Genomic DNA, 27477 nt, shown 5'->3' with positions numbered 1-27477 from the left:
TAGGGCTGGGGAGCTAGCCCTAATTATGACAGACCAGCCATCCTCTATATCATTATCATCATTTGTGTCTGAAAAGATACACACATTGGAAAGCAAGTGTAACATATCTTCTTTTAAATATTAAATAATTATGACACTTATAAAATGTAGCGGTGCTTCACAACTTAAAACTGCAAGTGGGAAAATTAAAATTTATAACCTAATTTTTCCAACTGATACAACAGAACGCAAGCTATGGCGATACCTGAAATGCCCAATTATCACATGAATTATACTGGCTGGCTAAACTCGTATTTATTTGAATTTTTAAAAACAACATTTTTAAAGAAAAACGGCACCACGGTTTTTTTGGGTTGTTTTTTTTAAGATTATGACCTTTAACAAACCGATGGTTGAGAAGTTTCCTGCATTTCCCTGTTCAATCTTTCATCCCAAAAAACATGTATTGTTCTCGGGGGGGGGGGGGGAGAAACGGGGCCTGAATAAGTAAAGATTTTAATCCAAAAATGTCGGCATGCAATAAACGCTTTCTTTTTAACAAGGCGGTGAGCAGAATAAACTTCGGCGATCGAGGGGGGTAAAAGAGAAATCCGGGAGGCGGGGGTGCCCCCGGCAGTGCCTGCGGGGAAGCCACCCCGAAAAGTTGGGGATTTTCCAGGCCTAAACCACCCTCCGCTCCCCGGCGCCGAGTTGAGCAAGTCTGAGCCCGGAGCGGAATTTTACCGCCGAGCTGGAACGGAGGAGGCGGCGGCGGCGGCGGCGGCAGGAGCGGCAGCTGCAGCGGGAGGGGCTGGCAGAGACCCGCCGCCCTTGCACTTCATCTTCCCGTCCCTGGCCCGGTTCCTTCTCCTCCGCCCGCACGCTCGGCCCGGCCCGGCTCCTGGCCTGAAGAGCAGGCGGCTCAGGCGGCAGCAGCGCCGGCTTCTCCCTTCCGCATTTCCCTGGGTCTCTCTCGGGCAGTGACGTGACGTGCTGACGGCGGCCCGGCCCGGGGAGCTTGGCCGCTTCCACTCAGCTCCGAGCTCGGCCCCTCCCTCCCCTCCGCTCCCGCCCGCCCCGCCGCTGCGGCTCTACCACCGAGATCGGCCCAGCTACGCGCAGAAAGGCCGCGCAGAGGCCGCCGCCGCCGCCCCGCCCGGTAAGCAGCACGGGACAGGCCCCAGCTAGGCCCTTACCCCGCGCGGGACCAGGCCTCGGCGCCCGCCGACGTGCAGGCCCCGAGAAGGCCGCAGCTAGGCCGCGGGCCCGGGCTCCGTCCTGCAGGAGTGGGCCGTGAGGCCCTGCTCCGGGGCCTAGGCGGCCGCAGCTCGACTTCCAGGAAGGGAAGAGGCGGCGGGGTGGCGCGAGGCGCGCGGGGAAGAGGTCTGAGGCGCGGGGCTGAGGGAGCGAGCGGGGCCGGGGCCGAGTCGGAGGGAGACTGCAAGGAGGAGACAAGATGGCGGCGGCAAGGGAGGCTGAGGGAGAGTGCCGGCCGCCATCTTGAATGCATCGCTCCTGGCCCCAGACAGTCCCCATTACGGGCAGGGCAGGGCGGAGACGGCGCCAGTGGGGGAGGCTCGCCCCTCCCCTCCTTCCCCGTCTTGTGCCCAGTTGTCCTGTTCGGCTGCTCGTGGGCCAGCTCCAGCCCCGCAGCCTCCCGCCCCACCGCCGTAGCTTTTGACGGGCTGGGCGGCTTTTCCAGGCGATTCCGCTGCCAACGATGCGGTTAAACGATGTCCCGTCTCCGCGGGGCACGAGCCGCGCACACAACCGCCCCCAGGCTCCTCTGGAAAGGGGCCCATGTGCCAGTTGGCGCCAGAGTTTATTCAAGGGACTCACTCTCTCTTTTTTGGAGGGAGTGTGGGGGAAACCATATACAGTATACATAATACTTCATGTCAGGGAATATAGATGTCTGGCTCTCCATTCTGGGGAAGACCAACTGGCTTCATTGTGAAGGGGATGCGGGGTCGCTTGACATCTTCCGTGGGGTGTTAACACTTTAGTGGGGTAGAGGTGGCGCAACGCTAGAAACCAAATTTAAAACGCCACACTAGGCAGGCTTAGTACATTTTTGCAGTCTTCAGCTCAAGCTCACCCAATTAAAAAGGAAAAGCAGTTTTCTCTGGGTAACCCACAGTGCAGCCTCTGGGAGTTTCACTCACGTGTTAGGATGTCAGACAAAGTGCCTCGAGGTGTGGGATTAGTGGTTTTTGTGTTTCTTAACTGCAATATGTGGAGTAGACAGGTCGGGTTACTGTGAATTGGGGAGGCCACTGAAAGTTAATATATCTGCTGTGTCTAAAACAATAAAAAGTAATTGCCAAATGAACGTCTGAAAAGCTAATGGTGATTGCGTAGAGAACATCTTTCAGTTTTAGGGACAGTGGGAAAGGGCTACTAACGTTGTACACCTTGCTTTAGGGAGGGAAAAAACATTATTTACTAAAGTCTCCTATGAAGTGTATACGACACAATCAGGCAGGGAGATGAGATTGCAAATGATTTTCTGGAGTAAATATATATATTTCCGTGTGTGTGTATCCACTTTCTGCAGAGTGAGTAGAAGCAGAAAATAATGTGCGTGGTAATTTCCCTGGATGCTTTGATAATAAATTTCAGCTTATTTTGGACTCAACAGCATTTGTGCAATAAGCAAATCAAAAGCTTTTAACTGTCCCGAACTTCTGTGGGTGTTTAAATGCATGTAGAGTAGTTTTGCTTGCGACTAAGGATGCAGTTTGAAAAACACAGTTTCTCTTTATTCCTTGCACATTAGCATCTCAATATTTCAAATTTTCATTATGAATAAATCATGGATTTACTTAAAAAAGCAACTTATTGCTCACAAGTAGCAAGAAACTTTGGTAATGCTGCTACTCAGCTGCTTTTCATACCATTACTATGACATACTTCTGCCCCTCCTGTCTGCGTTGGAGACACCATGTTACAGTGGCTCCACTTCTTCCTGAATGGTCCAAGAAGGTGGTTTCTGCTCTGCTTCATGACATGCAAAATGCCTCGGGGTTCTATTTTATCTCAGTATTATCTTCAGTATTTAGAAGCCATGGGAGACAGTTGAGAGAAGTCATTGGGAGGTCTGAGTTGCAATATTAACAGTTGTCATGGACTGGCTGAATGCAGAGAAGTGGTGGGAGGCACCAGCTGGAAAACCACCCAGGGAAAAAAGGATCAGAGCCAGGGAACTGGTGGTGGGATAACGATGGGTGGTCAGAGGGAGAAGGCTGGGGGGAGGAAGTGTCGGAAGCTGAACAGGTAAGAGGGTTTGGTGAGCAGGAAGAGTGTGGCAGAGTCCAGAACCAGAGGCAGAAGAGGAGGCTGGAGAGGAGGGGGGCCAAGAGGCAGAGATGAGTCAGGCTGCTGAAGAAGGCAAGGAGTTTCCCCCTCCTGTGGCAAGCTCTCTTTCCCCCTGGTCTCCCAGAACCCAAAGAGGTGTGAAGAGGGAGGAATAAAGACAGGCAAGGGGAAGAAGTCACAGGTTGCTTGGGAAGGACCCTGGGGGAGGAGAGACTTAGGGAGTTGTGGGAAGGCACCAGCTGCCTCTTGGGGCCAAGACCTACTAGGAAGAGTTACTGGGCCTGAGCTGTTTTTGTTTATTTCAATAAAGAGTTAACTTAACTGACACCTTGTGAGTTATTGCTGACCTGCTCCCAACTCCTGTCTTGACATAAATATGCAGATGACATTCAGCCCAGTCTCTCTTTTCCACCTTTTCATCCCAAGAAGGCTGACCAGATATCGGGATGCATATTGGAAGGGAAGAGATGGTGGGAGGAAGGTAGAAACCTAATTCAGATAAGAGGTTCTGTGGGTTGAGAAGTTGGCTGATCTCAATAGAGGTGTGAGACCTGTTCCAAACAGGGTTACACTTTTGTTGAAAGAGCAGTTGTGCAGCTTGGGGGTGCTCTTGGATTCATTCCTGTCCAGAGATGCATATATAGTGGCAGTGGCCAGAAGTACCTTCTACCAGCTCAGGATGAGTCAAACCTGGCCTCAGTTAACCATGCACTCGTGTCCTCCAAAGTGGACTACTGTAATGTTGTATCCATGGGGGCTGCCTTTGATGATGGGTCAGAAAATTTAGTTGGTGCAAAATGTGGTATATACATACAGATAGAGGCCAGAAAGTCTTCTCATCTAACACTGTTTCTACACCAGCTGCAATAATTACCAGTATGGTTCTGGGCCCAATTCAAAGTGCTGTGTTTATCTTTCAGGTTTGCTTAAGGATTGCCTTTATCTGTACAGCCCAGCTTGTGCCCTAAAACAGGATTGGGAAAACTTTGGCTCTCCAAATGTTGCTGGATTACAGCACCCATTATCCCTGATTATTCACCATGCTTGCCTTGGGGCCAATAGGCATTGTAGTTCTGAGGCATCAGAAGGGCCACAGGTTCCCCACCCTTGTTCCAAGATCTTTTTCAGAGGTCCTGTTTGTATGTCTGTCAATAAGATAAACTAGGCTGTGGAGCACAAGAAACAAGACCTTCTTGGTGATGGCCCCACAGTTTTAGTGTACAATAGTACCTCCGCTTATGTAACCCTATCATTACATAAACTTCGTGATGTGTAAGTGGCAAACTCAGAAGTATTTTAACAGGTTTTTGCTGCACATACATGCACAGAAGTGGTCCTCCGGTTGTGAAAACCTCGGGATCCGGCCGGACCTCCAGAACGGATCCCATCCGCAACCAGAGGTACCACTGTAATTGACCTCTTCCATATTTTTTTTTAATAGTTTTGAAGAAAACCTCAACACTGCCATTTCTTAAGATTGTAAATGAGCAGCTTTCTAATGTTAATACAGACCTCTCTAATATATCTCATATAGCTTTGTATCGTTCATTTTCATATATGTTGCTTTCTGAAAGCCACAAAGATATTTTGAATGAACAAATACATACAGTGAAGTAGGAGTGTTTTGCCCTGAAAGCTGTATTTTCCTGCCCCCACTGGATATAGCAAGCAGTGTGTGCATATCACTTTGTAGTCTTGGGGCAGGTCCTGAGGAATTTACTCTTTTCTTGACAATATTTTTCCCTCTTGGGATTCTTTTCATCCATGAACTGAGTTCAATATGCATGCCACATAAATATTGGAGCTTCTTCATTTTTATTTTATAGACATTTCTGACTGATGAGAGTTAAAGGCCATGGATGAAGATGGGCTTGAGCTACAGCCACATGACCCACATGCGTTTTTTGATCCTACAGGTATGACAGTCTAAAATGGATTTCTCTAAATGCATGATGTAGTCTATTTGGTCTTTACTGAATGACACCAGACTGGTTTTTTTATTATTATTTTTAAATTTCTCTACTCCCCTGCCTGAAAGTCTAAATTCATTCTGTTCCATAGTTAACATGTTTTGAGAAGTACCTTGATGCTAAAAGAACTACCAACCACCACTAAAATGCACTATATAATCTTTTAAGTATTTCTGTACTAATATTGTTGTTTCTCTAGAATAAGACAATAACAATAATTATTTTCTTTGGATACCAAGTATAACGCGGGTTGTTTAGGAGCTTGTTACAGAATGGGAAGACTGAGATAGTTGACAACTGGGTTAGCGCTTCCTAACCTTTACATACATTTTCAGTTCTCTGTTCTTTTTATCAGTTTTAACATCTTCCTATACTTTCCACAAAGTCCTACCCACCTGACACTTTTTCTCAGTGAATTCTAGGTCATTCCAACCTTCTGTGATTTTGAAGGCACAATAAGACCAGCAGGAGCTAACAAGAAGCTTGTAACTTTATAACCATATGCAATGTGTCACATAGGGAATAATCCAAGAACTTGCATACGATGTGTGGGGAAAGAAGTCATAAATAGATCTCATCTTCATGAAACCTGAAACTATACTGTCACCGTAACCTTGATTATTTTTATGTATTTCAGGAACTGATGGAACGCATTTGAATGGAAATGAGATTGTTGTTGAAATACAGGAAACAGTCTATGTCTCAGATGTGGAGGATTCTGACATAACAGTTCATAACTTTGTCCCAGAGGATCCTGATTCTGTAGTAATCCAGGATGTAATTGAGGACGTTGTTATAGAAGATGTTGAGTGTCCAGATATCATGGAAGATACTGATGTATCTCAAACTGTTATTATGCCTGAACCAGTGCTGGACACTGATGTCACTGAGGAAGTGTCTTTAGCACACTGCACTGTTCCAGAAGATGTTTTATCCTCTGAGATCACAGCTTCAGCAATGTCGATACCTGAGCATGTTCTCACAAGTGCGTCAATGCACGTACCTGATGTTGGACAATTGGAACATGTTGTTCATGATCATAGTAATGTTGTAGAAGCAGAAATTGCCACAGGTTCTCTGGGAGAAGATGTCGTTTCTGAAGTTTTGATAGCAGATTGTGCCTCTGAAGCTGTAATTGATGCCAGTGGAATACCTGTGGAACATGATAATGACAAGGGCAACTGTGAAGACTACCTTATGATTTCCTGTAAGTGTCTGGGTGAAGTATTTCAAAAGCCACAAATTTATTTACAAATTCCTTAATCCAGAGTACTTCTGTTGCTTCACTTTTAATCCCTTGGACTTCTGTGGTGTTAATCTATGCTAAGTACACTTGTAGTAATTTAAGTAGCTGCTGGTGAGTTGGGGAGGGGTGGAGAGAAGATGGCAACCATCATATTGCTCAGTTGTTGTGAGTCTTGATTTGATTGCTCTCCACCACCACTTTGTCAAGAGGAACCGAGGATGAGCTGGACGAGAAGAGTATGCAGGGTTTAGGATGGTTGCTGTAACATGAACTGACCCTGTATGTTATGTTATGTCAGCACAGCACAGCACTATACCTTGGCAATACTATGCTGACAAATGGCATTCATTTGTCAAATGCAACATAGCAATGCACAAAGTCATTTGAAGGCATAGCACTAGGCAGAGAAAGCATGTGGTGGGAATTGTTTGGGGAGAACTCTCATAATTGTCAAGCTATTTAGCATGATTTCACCAATGTAATGCTGTACATAGTAGAATTTTTAGAACTTTCTAGAAGCATAGTAGGATGGGTGAGTTTGTTTAGAGCCTAGGCACAGGATATCAATAAAGTGCACTAGCATAGCTATGCATAGCTATAAGATGCAACCTTCTGTTACTCAGCTATTACCTCTTATAAAGATAATAGATCCCACCTCTGTATTCTCATATATCAATGTTCTAAATTCTTAGTCTGTTTTAAAACTATATATACTTGTTCTTCTCTTCAAACAAAATATAAATCCACACCCTTTATAATTTGATGAGAATGCTTATACAATAATTATGCCAAGTGAAAGTTTCCCTGTTACCTCATTCTTTGCTTTCAGCCTCCCAAACAAGCTCTACCAGTTTTTAAGTCATGAGTTTGATTCCTAATTTGGTGTTGCCTTGGCCAGTCTATAGCAGTTTATCAGGCAAAATGAAAACATGCTTCTAAATTCAAATCTCCACTTTTTACATAATTCATGTATCTGTTTAATGTGCCATGTGGCAAACTGTAGAAGGAGTGTTCTGAGGCTTCGGCAGTGGTTCTCAAACTCACAATGTCTCCATTCCGTTCCCAGTAAAGTTGCAACCTAGTATTGGCAAAAACAAAAGATGTAGCAAGCAGGGTGGAATGGAAATTGATGAGACAGGCTGTATGAGCTTGCCTTGCATAGAATTCCATTTCAGCTGTTGTGGCACAAATAGAGGTGTGCACCACCTCATATATACATCTAGGTAGAATTGTGCTGTGCTGCATCATCATCAGTATTTTCACTGTGTTGATAGATCATGAGAGCACAATTTAGTTATTCATTTTATTTCATGAAAATTATATACTGCTTGATTGTAGCAAAAACCTCAAATCAGTTTTTTTCTATTTATAATCACCCCGCTTTCCTCAAGGCAATTACAGATTAATTGTTTCGCATTTGGCTATCACTAAGGCAAACTACAAAGAAACTCGCATTTTACTTTTAACACGGCTATTCTGTGACTTTGGCATGTGGGATCCTCCAGCCCCCAGGCCTAATTAGGCTCACCAGGCTTCTCCATTTGACTTGCAAGACCAGTTTGGACAAGCCACAGTCACCTACCCTACTCCTGATTTTATCGGGTGTGGGGCAGATGAAGGCACAAGCCAAAAGGGCTTTGCATGCACCATTGATCAGCCGATGTGTAAAGAGGGGCTTGCAAGCACCCACAGTCAGCTGACTGGTGGGTCTTGCGAAGCCCAGTGTATAGTGCTCACAAAGTTCTGGCAATCAGGTTGTTGGGGCTTTTGAGTACTGTGCACAGAAGTCTGCAGAATTCCCACAGTGAGCTGGTTGGTGGGTCTAGTCCATAAAATGCAGTCAGCCAGCTGGTTGTCAGGTCTTGTGAAGCCCAGTGGACGTGACTGAGCCAGCTAAGGATCCAACTCAAGTATGAGAACTTTTATGAAATGCTTGGTTCACCAGGGGTGGAAGAGATAATGATCCAGCCCAGCAGCCTGTTCCAGTTCCCCACTCCGTGTTGCTTCCCCGATTTATTACCATTTTTCAAGTTTGGTCACAGTTATTAGTTAATTAAGAGAAATAGGCAGTGCAGGAGAGCATTTTGAATTTATCTTCTTAACATATCTCACTAGTTTTCATGTAACTAGAATAATTAATTATATAAACATTTCTTTCACTGTCATTTATAGTTTTACTGGATTTAAAAATATTTCTACAATTGAAATGATAAATTATTGTCTTACTGCAATCAGTTTATGTTGGATTGATCATTTTATTGTTTTTTTCTGTAGTGGATGATGCTGTCAAGGCAGAAACTGATTCTGTTGACCTGACAAGAAAAACTGTGTCAGAAAATGATCCTTGTAAAATGGATGGCATTTGCCCAGAAGTCATCAAGGTGTATATTTTCAAAGCTGATCCAGGGGAAGATGACTTAGGTACAGCATTCTATTTTATTTTATTTTAAAACTTAATCTAAACATCAGTAATTGGAGGTCGAAGGACAAAAGCTGTGCTCTTGAGAGCTATCATAAGACTCCTCCTTTCCCTCTAGTTGCCAAACTAGAAATAAAAATGGTGGAGAATCTGGCCTTTCTGACATGTTGGCTGGTAGCAATAGAAAGTGGAAGTTAAGGTTTAGGCCCACTATCCCTTGTTCTTCTCAACATATCTCCAGGAAATTAGTTGCTGAGTCTTAACCTTTCATAGTATCTCCTTTTATTTGACTCGGGCTTCTTTCAGATGTTGTGTGGGGAAAGTGTAGATTATTTTCTATTGCTTATATTTAAACCATAATTTAGTAGAAACATGCTTTTACAAAATACTTTGACCAACTTTTTCCCCGCCCCACCCAGGAGGCACAGTAGATATTGTGGAAAGTGAATCTGAAAATGACAATGGAGACACATTAATGAATCAAAATAGCAGTGTTCGTATTCCAAGGGAAAAAATGGTTTATATGACAGTAAATGATTCCCAGCATGAAGATGAAGATTTAAGTAAGTATTTGACCTTTATTTAGGGTTAAGAATTTGTTTAAAATGACACAAAATTCGTATTATATTGTTTTTTCTTCTCTTAGATGTTGCAGAAATTGCTGATGAGGTATATATGGAGGTAATTGTAGGAGAGGAAGACGCAGCAGCTGTTCACGAACAGCAAATTGATGAGAATGATATTAAAAGCTTTATGCCGATAGCTTGGGCAGCAGCTTATGGTATGTTGTAAATCAAAAGACACTTCCCTGTAGTGTTAGCTCATGCCAAATGAAATTGGCTCCCACTCCTATTTTGTGCAAACAAGCAGCCACATGGTGGCTGCTGGGTCGTGAGCAGTTTATGGGTAATGTTTGCTTTTGGCATCTTTTTATTATCCAACAATGTTGGTTTGTGATAGGGTGATGAAATCCATAGTATGAGTCACGAACAAGTGTGGCAAGAGGCTCACTGTGTGGAGCAGCATTCAAAGGTTTCTATTTGAATGTGAATCTGACTTCATTCAGTGCCCAGGTTGACTGCAAAAAGGCACAGAACAACCATTTACTAACTTAATATTTTATTACCATGTATAGATTCCGTATTTTGAATATTCCTTAGAGTGCTGATGATATGTAACATTCAATCCTCCATTAGGTAATAACACAGATGCAGTTGAAAACCGAAATGGAACAGCTAGTGCTCTCTTGCACATAGATGAGTCTGCTGGTCTTGGAAGGCTAGCAAAACAAAAACCAAAGAAAAGGAGGAGGTTGGAATCCAGACAATATCAAACAGGTAAGTACCCAGCGACTCTAGTGACTATGATGATTGCCTGTCAAGAGAAAGAGAATAGAAATGCATTTTCTGTGAGCATTTTAAAGGTTTTAAAAGCACTACCATGTAGATGCATTCTTTTTGTGGTTTTCTACTTTAACAATATCACAAGCACACAAATTTAGAACTGTTAACAGAAAGAACGAATAAATTCCTTGAAAAGTCAGGTTTCGGCAGAAAATTATTCATAGACACACCGTGTACACCTATTGATGTAAATCGCCAAGTAAAGGTAAAGGGACCCCTGACCGTTAGGTCCAGTCACGGACGACTCTGGGGTTGCGGTGCTCATTTTGCTTTACTGGCCGAGGGAGCCGGCATACAGCTTCCGCGTCATGTGGCCAGCATGACTAAGCTGCTTCTGGCGAACCAGAGCAGGGCACGGAAACGCCGTTTACCTTCACATGGACACAAGACTCGTTGGGAAACATCACCCAGTTCAAAATATCAAAGTCAGGAGGCATCTCCCAATTCTCACCCAAACAGAGTGTCCCCCTGGAAGTATTCAAACACTGGATTTCTTTTAAGAAAGGGTGAAGCGGGAATGACAGGGGAAATACCAGCATCAAGAAACCACAAAAACATGTTGAATTTATCAGTCACTACTCACTGTGAGCTCTGCACGCCAAGCACTTCCCACAGGAAAGGCTGTTCTCAGTGCCAAGATATGAATAAAATAGCCGTACCTATTTATCTACTTGCACTTTGATGTGCTTTCGAACTGCTAGGTTGGCAGGAGCAGGGACCGAGCAATGGGAGCTCACCCCATTGCGGGGATTTGAACCGCCGACCTTCTGATCAGCAAGCCCTACGCCCCGTGGTTTAACCCACAGCGCCACCTATAGCCCAAACAGCACTATTCACACACAAAAGGGAGATACCAGTAGGTTTTGGGAACCCTGAAGTTTGTAAAACTATCCCCCCCCCCCAAAAAAAACCCCAAAGCTTGAGGGGGAAAGCTTGAGTGGGCCAGAGCCAAAAACATTGCAGTGAGAACTGAACTGGAATGCTAACTAATTTTTGGTGGTGGAGTGCAGGGTGAACTGGAGTATCCTGGAAGACAACTTGGTTGGTTGGAACCTCAAAGGAGAGTTACCTGCACTCACTTAATTATAGTGGGAGATTATGTAGATTGCATACGTAGCTATGCTCTGTACATTACTTCAATATAGAGTACCTTTTACCAAAAAATTGTTCAGTTTCTGGCATTTTGTTTTGGGGTGGGGATGAGGGTTAGACAAAAAGCTTGTAATTTTTAGAAACATCTCTAATGGACTCAATGTAATAAATTACATCAACTTATAAATTACTTACAAATCCTCAAGATGTGACTCACTTCATTGTAAAGACGGGTTAACACAAGTGTTTTTGTCTTTAAGAATGCACAAGTCCCTAGTAACCAAAATGCAAAGAAAATGAAATTGCACTAAGATAGAGCACGTGGACTCACTGAGGAAGGCAGCAGTTAAAGTAAACCCTACCCAACACCACCTATGAAGTCGTACTGATGCAAACATATCCCCAGCGTTTTTAGGGAGAAAAGAAGTTGTTAGATACATTATTCTCTTGCAACTACTGCCAATGACTGATGCATAAAATGTGAGAGGATATATGCATCTCTTGTGCTCCTATTGGAAGCATAGGCATAGCAGCTATAAGCACTGCCGTCCTGGCAGCCCCAACAGTTACGTAATACGCATGCATGGAGGGGAGGGATTACTATAGCAGTTCTGCCCTTTTGGCATAGCTCCGGTGGTGGAAGCATGTTTGTTGTTGTTGTTGTTGTTGTTGTGTTGTTGTTGTTGTTGTTGTTGTTGTTGTATGCCACCATTCAAAGATCACAGGATGGTTCACAACATAAAAATACAAAATGAAAATACATAATAAAACATTTCATCAAGCTCCATGTATTCTTTGTCTGGATTGACTTGCTTCTCATATTTGTTTTGATTGCACAATGATTATATATAATTCTTATCTTATGCTACCTGTTTGCAACTGTTATTTTGGATTATAGTTAATATTAACATTTCTAGTAGCTTACTCACTTATCTGAGCCATACAAAGCAACAGAGAACAAATAGTTGCCTTCAGTTTTAAAATTAGAAATTCCTGTACTGGTGGACTCTTTTGGAAACAGTTGTCCTCAAACCTGACAAACCTGATTCATCCACTGCAAAGACTCCTATTATTACAAGGCACCTTTAAGAGATCTTGGGTTCTGCAGTTACTGACATGTCAAGGTATTCCTTTATGCAGGTTTAATTTGCGTAATTAAAGGATGTGTTAGCACTTGACATTGCTACCAAATACTGAAGTGCTGCAAGTCTTCCCCCACTTGTGTTGAATGATTTTGCTTTAGTTCTGACACATTATTGTGGCTAATTTAATTTAACAGAGGTAATATTGCCAGCCAATATTTAAATCCTATGGATTTCAGTGAGTGGGACGGCAATCCTTTACCTACTTATCTGGGAATATGCCTTGTTAACTCAGTCAGACATATATAGGATTGCACTAATAAGTATGTGTTTGACTGTCACTAAAATGAATAAGATTTTGAAGTGCATAACTTCAACTTACATAGCTGTTAATACACATATCAGCATATTTCTTTTCTGTTTAAGGAGTGCCATTTTCATGATCTGGGTTTTGCTTTTATTTTACAGCAATAATAATTGGGCCTGATGGCCATCCTTTGACAGTCTACCCCTGTATGATTTGTGGGAAGAAGTTTAAATCTAGAGGCTTCCTGAAAAGGCACATGAAAAACCACCCTGAGCACCTTCTTGCTAAGAAAAAATATCGATGTACTGATTGCGATTACACTACAAATAAAAAGTTAAGTTTGCATAACCATCTAGAGAGCCACAAGCTTACTACCAAGACCGAGAAGCTAATTGAATGTGACGAATGTGGGAAAAGTTTCTCTCATGCAGGGGCTTTGTTTACACACAAGATGGTGCACAGGGACAAGGCAGCAAACAAAATGCACAAGTGCAAATTCTGCGAGTATGAGACAGCAGAGCAGGGATTACTGAATCGTCACCTTCTGGCTGTGCACAGCAAGAACTTTCCACACATTTGTGTGGAATGTGGCAAAGGATTTCGGCATCCGTCAGAGCTCAAGAAACACATGCGAATCCACACCGGTGAAAAGCCCTACCAGTGCCAATATTGTGAGTATAGATCGGCTGACTCTTCCAACCTGAAAACTCACGTAAAGACTAGACACAGTAAGGAAATGCCCTTCAAATGTGACATTTGTTTTCAGATATTTTCAGATACCAAAGAGCTGCAACAGCACATCATTATGCATCAAGAAAGCAAAACACATCAGTGTCTGCACTGTGACCACAAAAGTTCAAACTCGAGTGATTTAAAGCGACACATAATTTCCGTTCACACAAAGGATTACCCCCATAAGTGTGACATGTGTGACAAAGGCTTTCACAGGCCCTCAGAACTGAAAAAACATGTTGCAGTGCACAAAGGTAAAAAATTGCACCAGTGTAGACATTGTGACTTTAAGATTGCAGATCCGTTTGTTCTAAGTCGCCATATTCTCTCAGTTCACACAAAGGATCTTCCGTTCAGGTGCAAGAGATGTAAGAAGGGCTTCAAGCTGCAAATGGAACTCAAAAAACACATGAAAACACACAGTGGTAGAAAAGTTTATCAGTGTGAGTTCTGTGAGTATAGCACTACAGATGCCTCAGGTTTCAAACGGCATGTTATTTCCATTCATACAAAAGACTACCCTCACCGTTGTGAGTTCTGCAAAAAAGGCTTCAGAAGACCTTCAGAGAAGAACCAGCACATTATGCGGCATCATAAAGACATTGGGCTTCCGTGAGGACTCCTTATTCTATGAAATTTAGAAGGGTGTGTGTAAAAGATTCGCTTTCTAGGCAGTCATTGTATTATAAAGCAGATCACACAAACAAACTAGCGTGCATTTGATTTAGTGCTGTATACAGATAGGATTATTGCTTCTAGTTGACTTTTATACATTTTGTTCATTAGTGTGTTCTGAATTCTCTTCCGTTTAATAAATGAGGAAGGATAGCAACAATAAAGTTGCATTTAATAAAGTAAACCCTGTCTCAAAATGAATTTTTCAACCACATTTGTTCTCTGAAATATTTACCTTACTGACATGGTTCATATTCAGTGACCATATTAACAGTTTTGTCATGAGTTAAAGATATATTTTTAATTTGCTCTTAATAAAGCAGTCATAAAGAGATTGTATAAAATAAACTGGAGGAAATTAATGTAAGAAGATAACATTGTACCATAGGACCCACTTATTGTTTCATCTGATATTTAAAAATTTGTGACACAATCTTCATTTGAGTAGTTACTCATTACTATTCTCCATCATTTGGAGTTCTTTTTACATAATGTTTAATTCTTCCATGATAAGTAATAGTTGGTTGCTGGGAGCATTTATTTTCAGGAAGTGTGAATTTATAACTTCAGGCATTTGTTCATACATATTAACTATGTGCTTCTCTTTGGGTTCTGTATTACAAATGCATTTGTGTTTTGAAACGTATTGCTGACTCATAGTGCATATGGATACATTTGTTTCAGTTGTTGGCAGGATCTATTGACAGTTGTTAAGGTTACCCCAAATTAAAAATCATTTTTGTTACACGACTCCATGAAATATTTGGTCCAATCATATTTTTAACTATCCACCAGCAGCCTTGGACAGCTTTTCAAAGAGTATAAACTGTATAAAGGGAGCACATTAGATGGAGCAATAAAGAATAGGAACAGATGCTATCTTCATGAAGAACTTGTTTTCCAGCAACTTTTTGTATATTTTCTCTATTACTCTCTTAGGAACACAGGGTGATATCCAATGTTTCTCCCTCAGCTGATGGAAGGAGTCGATGTCAGTAGGCAAACAAGGCAGTTTTCATTGATTCCTCCTCCCCAGTGCAGCCCCTCCAAAATCTACTGTGGAGAGTCCTCAGTACAGAGAGGAGCACAGAGAGCTACAAGGAGGAGTAACTGTCTCCTTCCCCCTGTGAAACATTAGATGTCACAGCTTTTCTTAAAGAATCGTTTCAGTAACAAGCATGTAGTGGTCCTTCAAATCAGTTTATTAAGTAGTAATTATCTAGAGTTTGTCTAGTTCTTTCTTATCTGTTTATACCCTTCTGGATAGATGTTGCAAGGATCACCTGTGCTCTGAAAGCTAAGGCTGCCACAACCTGCTTCCCGGCAAACAATGTACTCTTATGAATTTGCAAAGTGCAGTAAAACAGGGTGGGGTGGGAACTCCAAAGTATGCTGTAAGGGATGACATCTTAGTGAACGTACATAGTCTGGTGTGTTTGGCTTGTTGGCTTCTTCAACCCCTTCCCTTCTGTTTTGGTCCCAAAAGTACACTGGTCAAATATAATGAGATGAGACGCAAGTTCCAGATGAACAGTTTTTGCTCTATGCTTCCTCCGCCTCTCATCAGAAACACAATATCCCTATGGTATGTGGCCAGAAAATACAATGTCTGTAAATTTCTTCAAATAAATACCTCAGTATTCCTGGGTTGATTGGTTTTGCTTAATGGAAACAAGAATTACTTGAGACAGCCATATGTAAACATAAACACTTGATGTGCTAACATAAAACATTTTGTTTTATACAAACCTAAGTGTGTCAGATTTATGTGCAGCTATGTTTGTTTCTGACCTTTTGTGTTTGGACTGTTGCATGTTCACCAAACTCCTGGAATAGATAGTGGGGACCTCTAGTAATCAGGTGCACTCATGACTTCGGCTCCAAGATGTACATGGCCATTTCTTTATCTTTTAATGGATTTAAGCAGCGCCTGTAGAATCCTGTAAAAGATTCGTGGTGGTTTCTTCACTGTGGGATTATGGCCTGAAAGCCTGGTCCTAAAAGCACTTGTACTCATTGATTCAGTGGAAACTTAGGTGCCTCGATTTTCATTGAAGTCCTGCCCAGATATCCAAATAATTTACAAAAGTTATTTTCAAGCCTGTTAAAAAGTTATTAAACCTCAAATTCTCAGTCTGCTGCTGAAAAGTATTATCCATATTGAAAAACTCTCTTCTTGGACAATTACTTAAATTGAGAACAAAAAAGTGACCCACTTCCTATTTTTTTAACATCATCTGGAATCGTAAATACTTGTTTTGAAGCATAATTTTGGAAATGTACGCAATTAAGAGTTTAGTGAAGTGGATTTTGTACAATGTATCTGTAAAAAGAGCAAATCAAAACTAGTTATTGTTAATGTAATAATAGTTACAGGCTAGTTTTATTTGATTAGCGAATGCTATAAAATTGATGTTTCAGTTCCATGTTTTAAATGGTACATTAAAAAAAAAAACCAACTGAGAACATAATATAAATAATTGTTCTGTAAAAATGCTTGTTAAATACTATATGTCCCTCCCTGTGTACACTTTGTAAAAAAATAAAAAGAAAAGAAATAGAGTCCTATATAGGGATGTGTAACGTTGTATTGTGTACTTGATGATAATGTGAAAAAAATAAAAATCAGACTATTTTCCTGTTAATGAATATTCATTTGATAAGCTAACTCTTCCACATATTGCCACTAAAATTCATGCTGTTTCCTCTTACAATAAACTTGTTAGCTGAGCAGAATATTATTTCCCTGGAACATTCAGAGATGTCGGGAACTAAATCTGGGACATTCTTCAAGGGTAAGGTAAAGGTAAAGGGACCCCTGACCATTAGGTTCAGTCATCACCGACTCTGGGGTTGTGGCACTCATCTCGCTTTATTGGCCAAGGGAGCCGGCATACAGCTTCCGGGTCATGTGGCCAGCATGACTAAGCTGCTTCTGGCGAACCAGAGCAGTGCACGGAAACGCCTTCCGCCAGAGTGGTACCTATTTATCTACTTGCAAATTGATGTGCTTTCGAACTGCTAGGTTGGCAGGAGCAGGGACCGAGCAAGGGGAACTCGCCCCGTCACGGGGATTCGATCCACCAACCTTCTGATTGGCAAGTCCTAGGCTCTGTGGTTTAACCCACATCGCCACCCGTGTCCCAGTACTTCAAGGGTACTGTGTACTATATGATGAAACTGATGTTGACACTAGGATTCCACCAGTTCCTTTCTCTAAATAGAGAATTTTGTTTTGTGATTTTAGTGTACAGTGTACCACTGTACACAAGCATGTTACAGACACTTCAGGTTACAGACTCTGCTAACCCAGAAATAGTACCTCGGGTTAATAACTTTGCTTCAGGATGAGAGCAGAAATCGTGCAGTGCTGCGGGAGGCCCCATTAGCTAAAGTGGTACCTCAGGTTAAGAACAGTTTCAGGTTAAGAACGGACCTCCGGAACGAATTAAGTTCTTAACCAGAAGTACCACTGTATTCCTTTTTTAAACTATTTTTCTAAAGCTCTTGATGTAAAAATAAGCTTAAAAGTGCCTAGGGACTGCCTCCAAAGTCACAGTATTGGCAAAATCAAGATTCCATTGTCTACAGAATGGGACATTATTTAATTGCTACAGTACTGCAAAGCCTGGAAGAGCTTGCAAAATCAAATAAAAACATAATTAAAATAGCTAGCCATGAAACATTAGAAACCAGCAGCCTTCTACCCAGTGTTGCTCAGAAATTCTAAAAAACCAAATAAATGGTGAAGTTTTGAAAGTCCACTCTCTTGATTTAAAATGGTGTCCCATTTGCATCCAAACATACACAGAAACCTGCTCCTTGATCTCAAATTTTGGTGATGATACCTAAGAGGTGTCCAGATGCATAGCAAACAAGCAAACAATTTTGCTAAATAAATAACAGATTATAAATAAACACTGTGAGACAACAAAACAGAAAAATACGGGATTTTGCTTTTTACTTCACCTTTAAAGTATAGGTTGGCAGTTCTCATGCAAGGAAAAAACTAGCACAGTATGCAAATATTTCTCGGGGACAAAGTTCTAGTTACAACTGACCGGGGACTGCTTCAGAATGATATGGAAAATAGGGAAGTTAAGAACATGCATTGGAAGCAACCCTCAAGTGCTGAGCACACTGGCCATTTCTGCAGTAGAGCTATAGGAGCCTTTACCAACTTGAGGCCTTCAGATGATGTTCTCAAATAATTGGCTTGGCTCTAACAGCTTTATTGATGTTTTAATTATCTAGTTTTGATCTTCGAGGGCATTGCACTGGGCTATATAATGCAGTGTTGACTGTTGCAGAATATGAGTAATCAAGAAAATGTAAAAGATAACTGTCCAGCTCATCTGTGCAGTAGGTTTCATCATTGTGGACTGAAACCTTCGCCAATAGGTGGCAATAAAGGATAAAAACTGAAGTAACATCTCCCCCATACCACTCTTAAAAAGAAAGAAGTTTTCCAACTAATCCTAGACAAAAACATGAGACACAGACAATATAATCTCTGTACTATAGGGCTGGGATGGGACTTCTATTCATCACTTGTTTTTGTTTGGAAAATCAGATATTGTCATAATGCTATTTAAAGAACTTTCTACTTCATAACATTTTCACATGTCTCTGAGCACAATGCAGTGTGTATCAGCACAGAAATGTGTGCCAAGGGCCCTTTGCTCTTGTGCCAGCTTCCTTTATTTATTTAGTTTTAAGTCATTGTGGACATTTTAGAATGCCCCTATCAAAAGCTTCCCATTTCAGCTGCTGTTTGTGTGAAGAAGACTCATTTGGCCTTCCCTGATGCCATTTACAGTGGTACCTCGGGTTAAGTACTTAATTCGTTCCGAAGGTCCGTTCTTAACCTGAAACTGTTCTTAACCTGAAGCACCACCTTAGCTAACGGGGCCTCCTGCTGCCACCGCGCCGCCGGAGCACGATTTCTGTTCTCATCCTGAAGCAAAATTCTTAACCTGAAGCACTATTTCTGGGTTAGCAGAGTCTGTAACCTGAAGCGTATGTAACCTGAAGTGTATGTAACCTGAGGTACCGCTGTATTTGAAACATGCTCCCAAATAACTGTTAGGATAATGGCATTTTATCATATAAAACCTAGGAGAGATTTCCATTTAACGATAGGCCATGCAGCAGAACCCTGTAGAAATAATTCCCATTGACTTAAATGGGACCTACTGTAGGTAGGGTGGTCTGGCGAGCATGTTCTTCAGTGAGGAATCTTCTGTTTGTAGGCCTGTCAGTCCAAGGTCTAGTTTAAAGCTAAGGAACCGTAAGAAGGTAGAAAAAGAGGGGCGTTGAAGTTGCCCATCGACACAGCACCACAGACTGAGGAGGCATATAAGGCCATTTCCCCCACGATGTTGAGGTGCACTGGGTTTCTTTTTAATGAGCAAGTGTGATGTAATGGTTAGAGTGTGGACCTGTGGGAGCCATGTCAGAGGCTCACGATGGGTAATGAGGGAAACACAACCACATGCATCGCAATACAGTGGTACTCGGGTTAAGAACTTAATTCATTCTGGAGGTCCGTTCTTAACTTGAAACTGTTCTTAACCTAAGGTACCACTTTAGCTAATGGGGCCTCCTGCTGCCGCCATGCGATTTCTGTTCTCATCCTGAAGCAAAGTTCTTAACCCAAGGTACTTTTTCTGGGTTAGTGGAATCTGTAACCTGAAGCGTCTGTAACCCGAGGTACCACTGTAACAAATAGCCAGAAAGATGGCAGTCTCCCATTAAATAGCTTCTAGGTGATCCTGACTCTGCTGAACTTTGACTGTTTTCATGAATGTGGCAGTATTTACTGTACTTTTCCGTGTATTAGACACCCCCATGTAGAAGACACCCCCTATTTTGGGGGACTCAAATTTAAGAAAATGGGGGAAGATGGCTCAGAGTTGTTGAGCTTTTTGGGGGGACGTGTTTAGCTGAAAATCGCTCATCTGCACGTGTCAAAAAAACCATCTCACGTCTGTCCCCTCGCCGGCAGAAGCTGTCAATCGCCAGCCCAATTACCACAGCATCAGCTAATCAACACCAGCCATTGACACAGACCTAGTCTTAAACTTAGTCTTATACATGGAAAAGTACGGTATCTTACTTGAGTCAGAAAATGTGGTCTGATGTGCCCTGTGAATTACTGTGCCCAGTCTTGGGCAGGGAAGTCCAGCTTTAAAAACTGGTGCAGAAATAGCCAGCTCTTTTTTTCTTTTTTTTTTAAAGCATATATTAATCTTCCATGGCTACAGATAAAATTTGGGCATGGTCTAAAGAGATCTGAGCAGAGCTGGGCACGACATCAAAGATAGAAGAAGTGGGGATTTGTTGACCGTTCTGCATGATAATCTAACCACAGAAACCATTCCCCTTTGTTCCCTCTACTAAGTATTTGTTGCTACTCAAATATCTGATGTAAATTCCAGTTTTGTTTAAAGCCTGTATTCTATTAGCACATTAAATTGATCAAACCACATATAATCAAATTTTTAATATGCATAATTGATTCTGAACACTTATTTTTTAGCATTAAATAAATAAAATAGATGTGCAAATTGGATTTAAAGAACAGTTTTGTCTATGCCTATCTTGTGCCTTTCATGGCCCATTATATGTTAATTTTCCTGACCCTGATTCAGGCACATTACCAGTGTGCCTAAAAAAATTATTGGATGCCTGACTTTCAGCTCATTCCAGATCTGCATGAAGTAGACTGTGCTGCCTGGCACAAGCATGGAAGTTAGCAAGGTGTCTGTGCTGTTCAGCAATCATAAAGGCCACAGTTGTACCGTGTGTGTGTGTGTGTGTGTGTGTGTGTGTGTGTGTGTGTGTAGTTCCTGTAATATATATAACTACTGAAATATATCCAAGCTTGATACCAGAGCAAAATCTCAAACTTGAGGTGACAGACACTGTTTTTCTTAAGGGCTAAAAGTTCTGCAGTGAGGCTCATTCCAATAAATGTGGTTGACGTGTGAGAAGCTAGCTAAATTTTGGGATGAATGTTTAATGAAATCCACAAAATTGCTGGACAAAAGGTGGCTAAATTCCCAGAACTGGCTTTGTTAAATCTTTTTGGTGGGGTAAATGCAGGTGTGTGCTTTAAACCACCGACTAGTTTTCACAGTAAAGATCGTTGTAACTAGGCACCAGAAATATATATGGAAGGAGCCTCTTTGACGAATTGGTATAATAAGGTCTGGAAATTGGCACTTGTTGAGAAACTCACCAATAAGTGTAGAATGGTACAAGGTATAAACGAAATGAATCTGTTACGGCAGAGTAGCATAGCTTCATTATGCATACAGTGGAGAATGGCTGTAAAGGACTTCATATAAGCATTTCTGATTGCTTTGGCAGCCAGCAGCAAAAATTCTGATGTGCTTGCACTGACTGCCTTTCCAAGAAGACAATGTTTCCTTGCGCACCCTACTACAGTCATACCTCATGATACGTTTGCTTTAGGTGGCACATTTTCAGGTTGTGTCCTGCGGCGACCTGGAAGTACCGGAAAGGGTTACTTCCGGGTTTCGTCGCTCGCGCACGCGCAGACGCACAAAATGACACGACACGCGTGCGCAGAAGCAGCAAATTGCAACCCGCGCGTGCGCAGACGTGCAGATGCGGGTTGCGTTCCTTTCAGTTTGTGAACGGGGCTCCGGAACGGATCCTGTTCTCAACCAGAGGTACCACTGTACTGTAAGACTTTTTCTTAAAACATAAACTGCCTTGTGCCCCCATCCTACATTTCCTGCCATCCTGAATGGGAAATAGCAGGAGTGCCAACAAATCTTTTAATAGTAGCTAGGCCAGACCTCGAGCAAATAAATGGCACAAACTGATACTATTTTATGTGCCAAGAAAAGGGGAGGGGTGAGAGAGACTGGAGGCAATCCACTGAAAGGGAAAGCATGGGGTGGGGGTGGGGAAGTGCTGACCAATGGTCAGGTCTGCTCGCTCTGAGAGTTAACTAGCCCAGAGCTACAATGGAATTAACAGTACAGGCAAATGAGTTCATCTTTGACTAATGGTATTATAGTCAAGAACAAAGGAATGACTAATTATTCATCCCTTAATTGCCCACTCCCATCTACCTTTTTCTTGAACGTTAACAAACTGGTCTGGAGCCAACTGTAGCATCAGCTAGTAATAGTTTTAAGCACCATTAGGCCACCGTCATGGCAATTTAAATTGTCACTTTCTATTAAAAGGTCTAAACTCCAACGGGTTTTGGCGGAAAATGTGCTGTTCTGCCAGCGCTATTAAACAAAGACACCCTCTTCGTGCAATGTCAGTGGAACACATTTTAAATAAGGGTTCAGCTGCACCACACTAATTTAAACTACAGTATTGCTTTCTGCCAAAGAATAGAACCCTGATTTGGGCAAACACCCCCCCCTTAAGCTCTGTGACAGTTTCCGTGATTACTCTTAACTCTTAAACCCGTGTGTGTGTGTGTGTGTGTGTGTGTGTTTGAATGTGCTACAGCATCTCTAGGACTTTCGCCGTAAAAGAGAATTGCATTTTAAAAGAAACATTTCTTTAAATAATCTTGTGATTATGGTCTGTATTTAATGATCTTTTATTAATTGTAGAGTGTATGTGTGTGTATACAAACGCATGCATGCACACACACACACAATACGTTTGACAAATTAAGGGGAGGACAAGGACAAAAAGCTACAAAAGGGAGAGACACTGAGAGTTTGGGTGTGGCAGGACTAACTGAAACAGGTGACTAAACCAAAGGCTTTGTTTGCACTACAAATTGAAAAGCAGGACAACTTTTGGGGCTTTTCTGTTAGGATACTGCCAGGGAGTCAAAGTCCATCATGGCCCCCAAGTCGCCTCCGGACGTCCATCGATCTCCCGTAGATACAGTATCAGCAATTAGCGACACGAGCTCCAGAAATAGCCTGCCATCATTCTCGAGCTCATGCACGCTCTATCAGCAGATAATGCACGGCAAAAGTTGCACGCAGGAGAGCATTATTTACAAGTTTTATTCAGCGTTGATCAGAACAAAGAAAAACATGACTGCCTCCTTCAGTGTCTCTGACACAGAGAGAGAGAAAACAAAGACACAACAGAAACATCCTGTGAAACAGGAAATACGCAGGCTGTGTGACTCACAAAGCCTGCTCCCCTTTAAGGTGGAACGGAAATATCCTAACATTTTCCACAGGGACCAGGGAGAATCAGTCCTGTGAAGGTGGTGAACGGCTCACCAACTGAGCATCCTTGGGATCCTGTGAATTTAAAACCATTAACCTGAGCTGGAGGTTCATGATGCAAGCACGATAAGATGACTGAGAGCTTAATTAATGGCCTAGATATGAAGGTGGCTTACCTTTGCAAGCGGAGTCAGCTTACGTTGCCAGAGAAGGCACCATAGCTCAGTGGTAGAGCACCTACATTTTGCATGCAGAAGCCCCCAGGTTCGATCCATGACATCTCCAGGTAGAAGGACCAAAAAGGAAGTGATGGGAAGGCTTTTTGCCTAAGACTCTGGGGAGAGCCACTGCGGGTAGCCAAACAATAGTGGAGTACAAGGGCAAATCACTTCATCTCGATTAAGGCTGCTTCCTGTGTCCATTGCTGCTGTTTGGTCATGTCCAGGGTGATGGCCAGTGGATGGCACACCTGGGAGTATTGCACTTATTTCCAAGTACATACTGCAGTGAGAAAGAGAGAGACCCCCCCATTTTAGGTTAATTAAGCTGTGTACCCTCTTCTGTTTACTCTTCATCCAGTGCACTCCCACAACTGGTTTGGGAAGCGGAGTACATATGACATTATTCCCAATCCATATCTATCGATGCTGCATTTTTGATGTGTTTCCCCCCAAAACCAGCTTTGATCCAAATTGAGAAAAAGACAAGCTATGCCGGCCATGTTTACACAGCATTAATTGTCCGCCGCTTCCCCATTCACAAAGACATTCTGCATTGCGTCCTGAAGACCTTCCTCTGAATTCCCTCTGTCATAGTCAGAGGAAGCCATTACAGATATTTTTATGCATTTAAAGTGTGAACATTTTAACATCTTAAATGACATTGCAATAGTAATGTTGCACATGACAATAAAAAATAACATGTTTTATGAGCCTGGTTTATCTACCTCACTCCTCCTGGACAAAAGAGTGTGCAAAACATAGACATTTCTCTGAGCGACAAGGAATCAGAGAGAATAACGCAATTACGATCTTTGGTATTGGTGGCCTAATTTAGACACTGAAGAATATTTGAGCAGTAGTAATGGCTGGTATTTTATTTCAATGGCCTTTGAAGCTTGTTCCAGTATATCAGAGAGTCCCTTATGTCACGTGCAATACGTTTTCACTGAAGTGTATTAGACTTGTTAGAAGTAAATGAGTCATAACATTTCAGCTCCCTCTGTTATGTTCTCGGCTGTTGCAGTTATTGCTCTGAAGGACACTGAGACAGTCATCTTGAGATAAATATCTCTGTGATGGCTATAGATACAATTTTTATGTCTCCACAATTACATTTCTAACTTCAAAGCACTCCACATTTTACCACTTTACAGCCATGAAAAAAACCCACGTCAGAAATCGATTCACATCTGACCCTCACGAGAATAATATGCAAGGGAGGGGGATCGAAAGTCATTTTCTTGACAGAATTAGGAACACTTTCTGCTTCCAATTTTTTTTACAAGGGAGAAAAGAAGATACCTGCACTTATCAGATAGCATGTGAATTCAGTGGTAATCGGGGAACAAGTAAGCAGGAGAAGGACAACATTATGACTGAGAGGGTACAGATAAAGCAAAGAGGTTATTATAGGTGCCACTGGAAAGAAAAGGCAATGGAAGACAGACAGAACAGGGCTTTCATCCCAGACACATTCTGGGAGAGGGAACAAGGCACATATACACAAGCAGAAACCAAGGGTCATTGGGAATCTGCAAGGTGTTTAAATCAATGGGATATTTGCATTCACAACACTGTTTTATGACCATGATAACAGCATGGAGCAAGTCACCCTAAGGGGCAAAATGATCAGGCAACAAAGCCATTTATTTATCTGCTCGTTCAGTTGCTAAACTGCCCTTTAGCATAGAGATCCCGCTGACATTTTTGGGATTTCAAATGTTCTGGCACTCTGGCAGAGTAAAAGGGACTCATTTCTGCCACAGAGTCAACCTCCACTGGCATCTCTGTTGTTTTCTGGCTTGCCTGAGGAGTCCACTGTAGCAAGCCACTCCAGAAGTAAGGCCAAGACAGAATGGCAATGGCAAGCGGCCTCCTTTTTGCATGGCCAGAAGTCTAAATGAAGCCAACTAGATGGTCCAAGGTAATCACACAGTACCAAAGGTGGGGGGTAGCTTTGATTTTTGTGATTTGCGGCGAAATGTCTCTAGAATCTGTCCAGGAGAATAAAGTTGGAAGATTCAGGAGAGACAAAAGGAACTACTTCTTCATGCAAAACGTAAAGGTAAAGGACCCCTGGATGTTTAAGTCCAGTTGAATTTGACTATGGGGTGCAGATTTCATCTCCATTTTCAGGACAAGGGAGCCGGCATTTGTCCGCAGACAGCTTTTCTGGGTCATGTGGCCAGCATGGCTAAACCGCTTCTGGTGCAACAGGACACCGTGACAAGTGCCAGAGAGCACAGAAACGTCATTTACCTTCCCGCTGCAGCAGTAGCTATTTATATACTCATGCTGGCATGCTTTCAGACTGCTAGGTTGGCAGGAGCTGGGACAAAGCAATGAGGGCTCACTGCCAACTTTATGATCAGAAAGCCCAAGAGGATTGGTGGTTTAGACCACAGCGCCACCTGCTTCATGCAGCCCATAGTTAAACTATGGAACTTGTTCCCACACCAGCAGTGATGACCACTAACCTGGATGGCTCACTCAGGGAGGATAAACTATCAACAGCTACTAGCCATTATGGCTATGTTTTGCCTCCCGATTGGAGCCAGTAAATGCTTATGAATACCAGTTGCTGGAAACCACAGGGCAGGGTAGAATGCTCTTGTGTTCAGGTTCTGTTTGCAGGTTTCTTACAGGCATCTGGTTGGCTATTATGAGAACAGCATGCTAGACTAGATGGGTCATTGGCCTGATCCAGCAGGCTCTTCTTACCGGTATGTTCATTTTTGTTGACATATGGTCCAGTTGGACACTTCCTAAAATATACTATTTGTTATACGAAGAATTGTGATTCTAATATTCTGCATTTGCCTTCTTTGTTTATTCTCCTATTGATGAAATATATCTGTTTCTTTATGAGTTGTTTGGAATGCTTATCAGTTCAGAAGATGGCTATAAACATTTTATAAGATGTCCTAAATTGATAGCTTTTAAAATCATTCCCATGCGAAAATGTCTTGTTTGAAAAGTTTTGGGGACCTTTGATTACCAATTGCAGGTGTAGGGAACCTGTGGGTGCTGCTGAACTGCATCTCCCATGAGCCCTGGCGAGCCTGGCCAATGTCCAGGGATGATGGGAGCTGTAGTTCAACATCTGGAAGTCCAAAGGCTCTGTGCACCTAACCCATTGGTTTCATACTTCTTTCCCTTCCATTATTGCTGAAGAACAATTGCTTGCAACTCTGTGCATGACGGTTTTTCAGTCTTCCCATTCCAATTGCATGGTGTGATCTTCCAAAACAGCACATGACAATTTCCAGCAGATAATAAAATTTGAAAATTCCCTTCACATGTATAGAAATGCTATGCATGTGCTCACATGCCTTTGTGTATCTTGCAGCAGGCACTGGCCTCATGCTAAAAGTCTGTTTTGCCTCCAGTTTGAGGAGCCAAGTTCCATGCTTAATGCATTTCTACACAATATTTTTGACAATGAGCATTTCAAGAAGATGAAATATTTTGAATGGCAACAAACAGAATAGCTGCATGTAGAAGAAAACAGCTGCTTTGAGATACAATGGAATCGCAAAGGCTGATATGAAGGTCAATGCTTTTTCCAATTCAAATGATTTTCCATTACTTACTTTGTGGATTTCCACCCAGTTTACTTAATGCATCACTTTGGAGGGACCTTGTACATTAACGCTGCTGGCAGCATAATGGCAGTGTTCTAAGATTTACATTAGGATAAGGTAGAACTTACGCATTTGAAACCACTGCTATTAAGAGTCCTATTACAGGGTTGTGTGCATAACCAGACACATAAGAAATGCACAACTACAGATGTTGTATTTTGTGCAGTAAAAAAAAATACATGTGAAGTTGCTTATCGGGTA

The 27477-nt window shown here is 42.2% G+C and overlaps 2 protein-coding genes across 5 annotated transcripts in view; one reads left to right on the top strand and one right to left on the bottom strand.

The window, feature by feature from the left end:
- The first annotated feature begins 999 nt into the window (after nt 1-999).
- ZFX (zinc finger protein X-linked) lies at nt 1000-16868 on the top strand. 3 transcript variants are annotated; one of them, XM_081002839.1, is made up of 8 exons: nt 1000-1138; nt 5124-5213; nt 5905-6474; nt 8788-8934; nt 9352-9495; nt 9579-9713; nt 10129-10269; nt 12978-16868. In XM_081002839.1, the coding sequence occupies exons 2-8, from the start codon at nt 5153-5155 to the stop codon at nt 14162-14164; spliced, it is 2385 nt and encodes a 794-aa protein (XP_080858965.1). In that variant the 5' UTR covers nt 1000-1138; nt 5124-5152; the 3' UTR covers nt 14165-16868. The 3 variants fall into 3 exon arrangements, with proteins under 3 accessions (XP_080858965.1, XP_080858967.1, XP_080858966.1); XM_081002841.1 differs by lacking the exon at nt 1000-1138 and adding an exon at nt 1262-1362; XM_081002840.1 differs by lacking the exon at nt 1000-1138 and adding an exon at nt 1383-2174.
- Nucleotides 16869-22947: 6079 nt separating this feature from the next.
- Nucleotides 22948-27477, bottom strand: part of LOC308476083 (uncharacterized protein) — a 51266-nt gene continuing 46736 nt past the window's right edge. Inside the window, exons 5-6 of one of the 2 annotated variants that reach the window (XR_013985678.1) lie at nt 23412-23912; nt 22948-23030 (exon numbers count right to left, since the gene is read on the bottom strand). Coding sequence is in view for 1 of the 2 variants with exons in the window: in XM_081003484.1 (XP_080859610.1) it covers nt 23896-23912 (17 nt within the window). In the remaining variant the exon portion in view is untranslated. Of the gene's footprint in view, nt 23031-23260; nt 23913-27477 lie in introns of those variants that run through there. The other variant, XM_081003484.1, reaches the window with a different exon arrangement.

Source organism: Podarcis pityusensis (assembly GCF_964106645.2).
Source record: "Podarcis pityusensis genome assembly, chromosome: 4".
Lineage (NCBI taxonomy): Eukaryota > Metazoa > Chordata > Lepidosauria > Squamata > Lacertidae > Podarcis > Podarcis pityusensis.
This window is presented reverse-complemented; position numbering and strand designations above follow the sequence as displayed.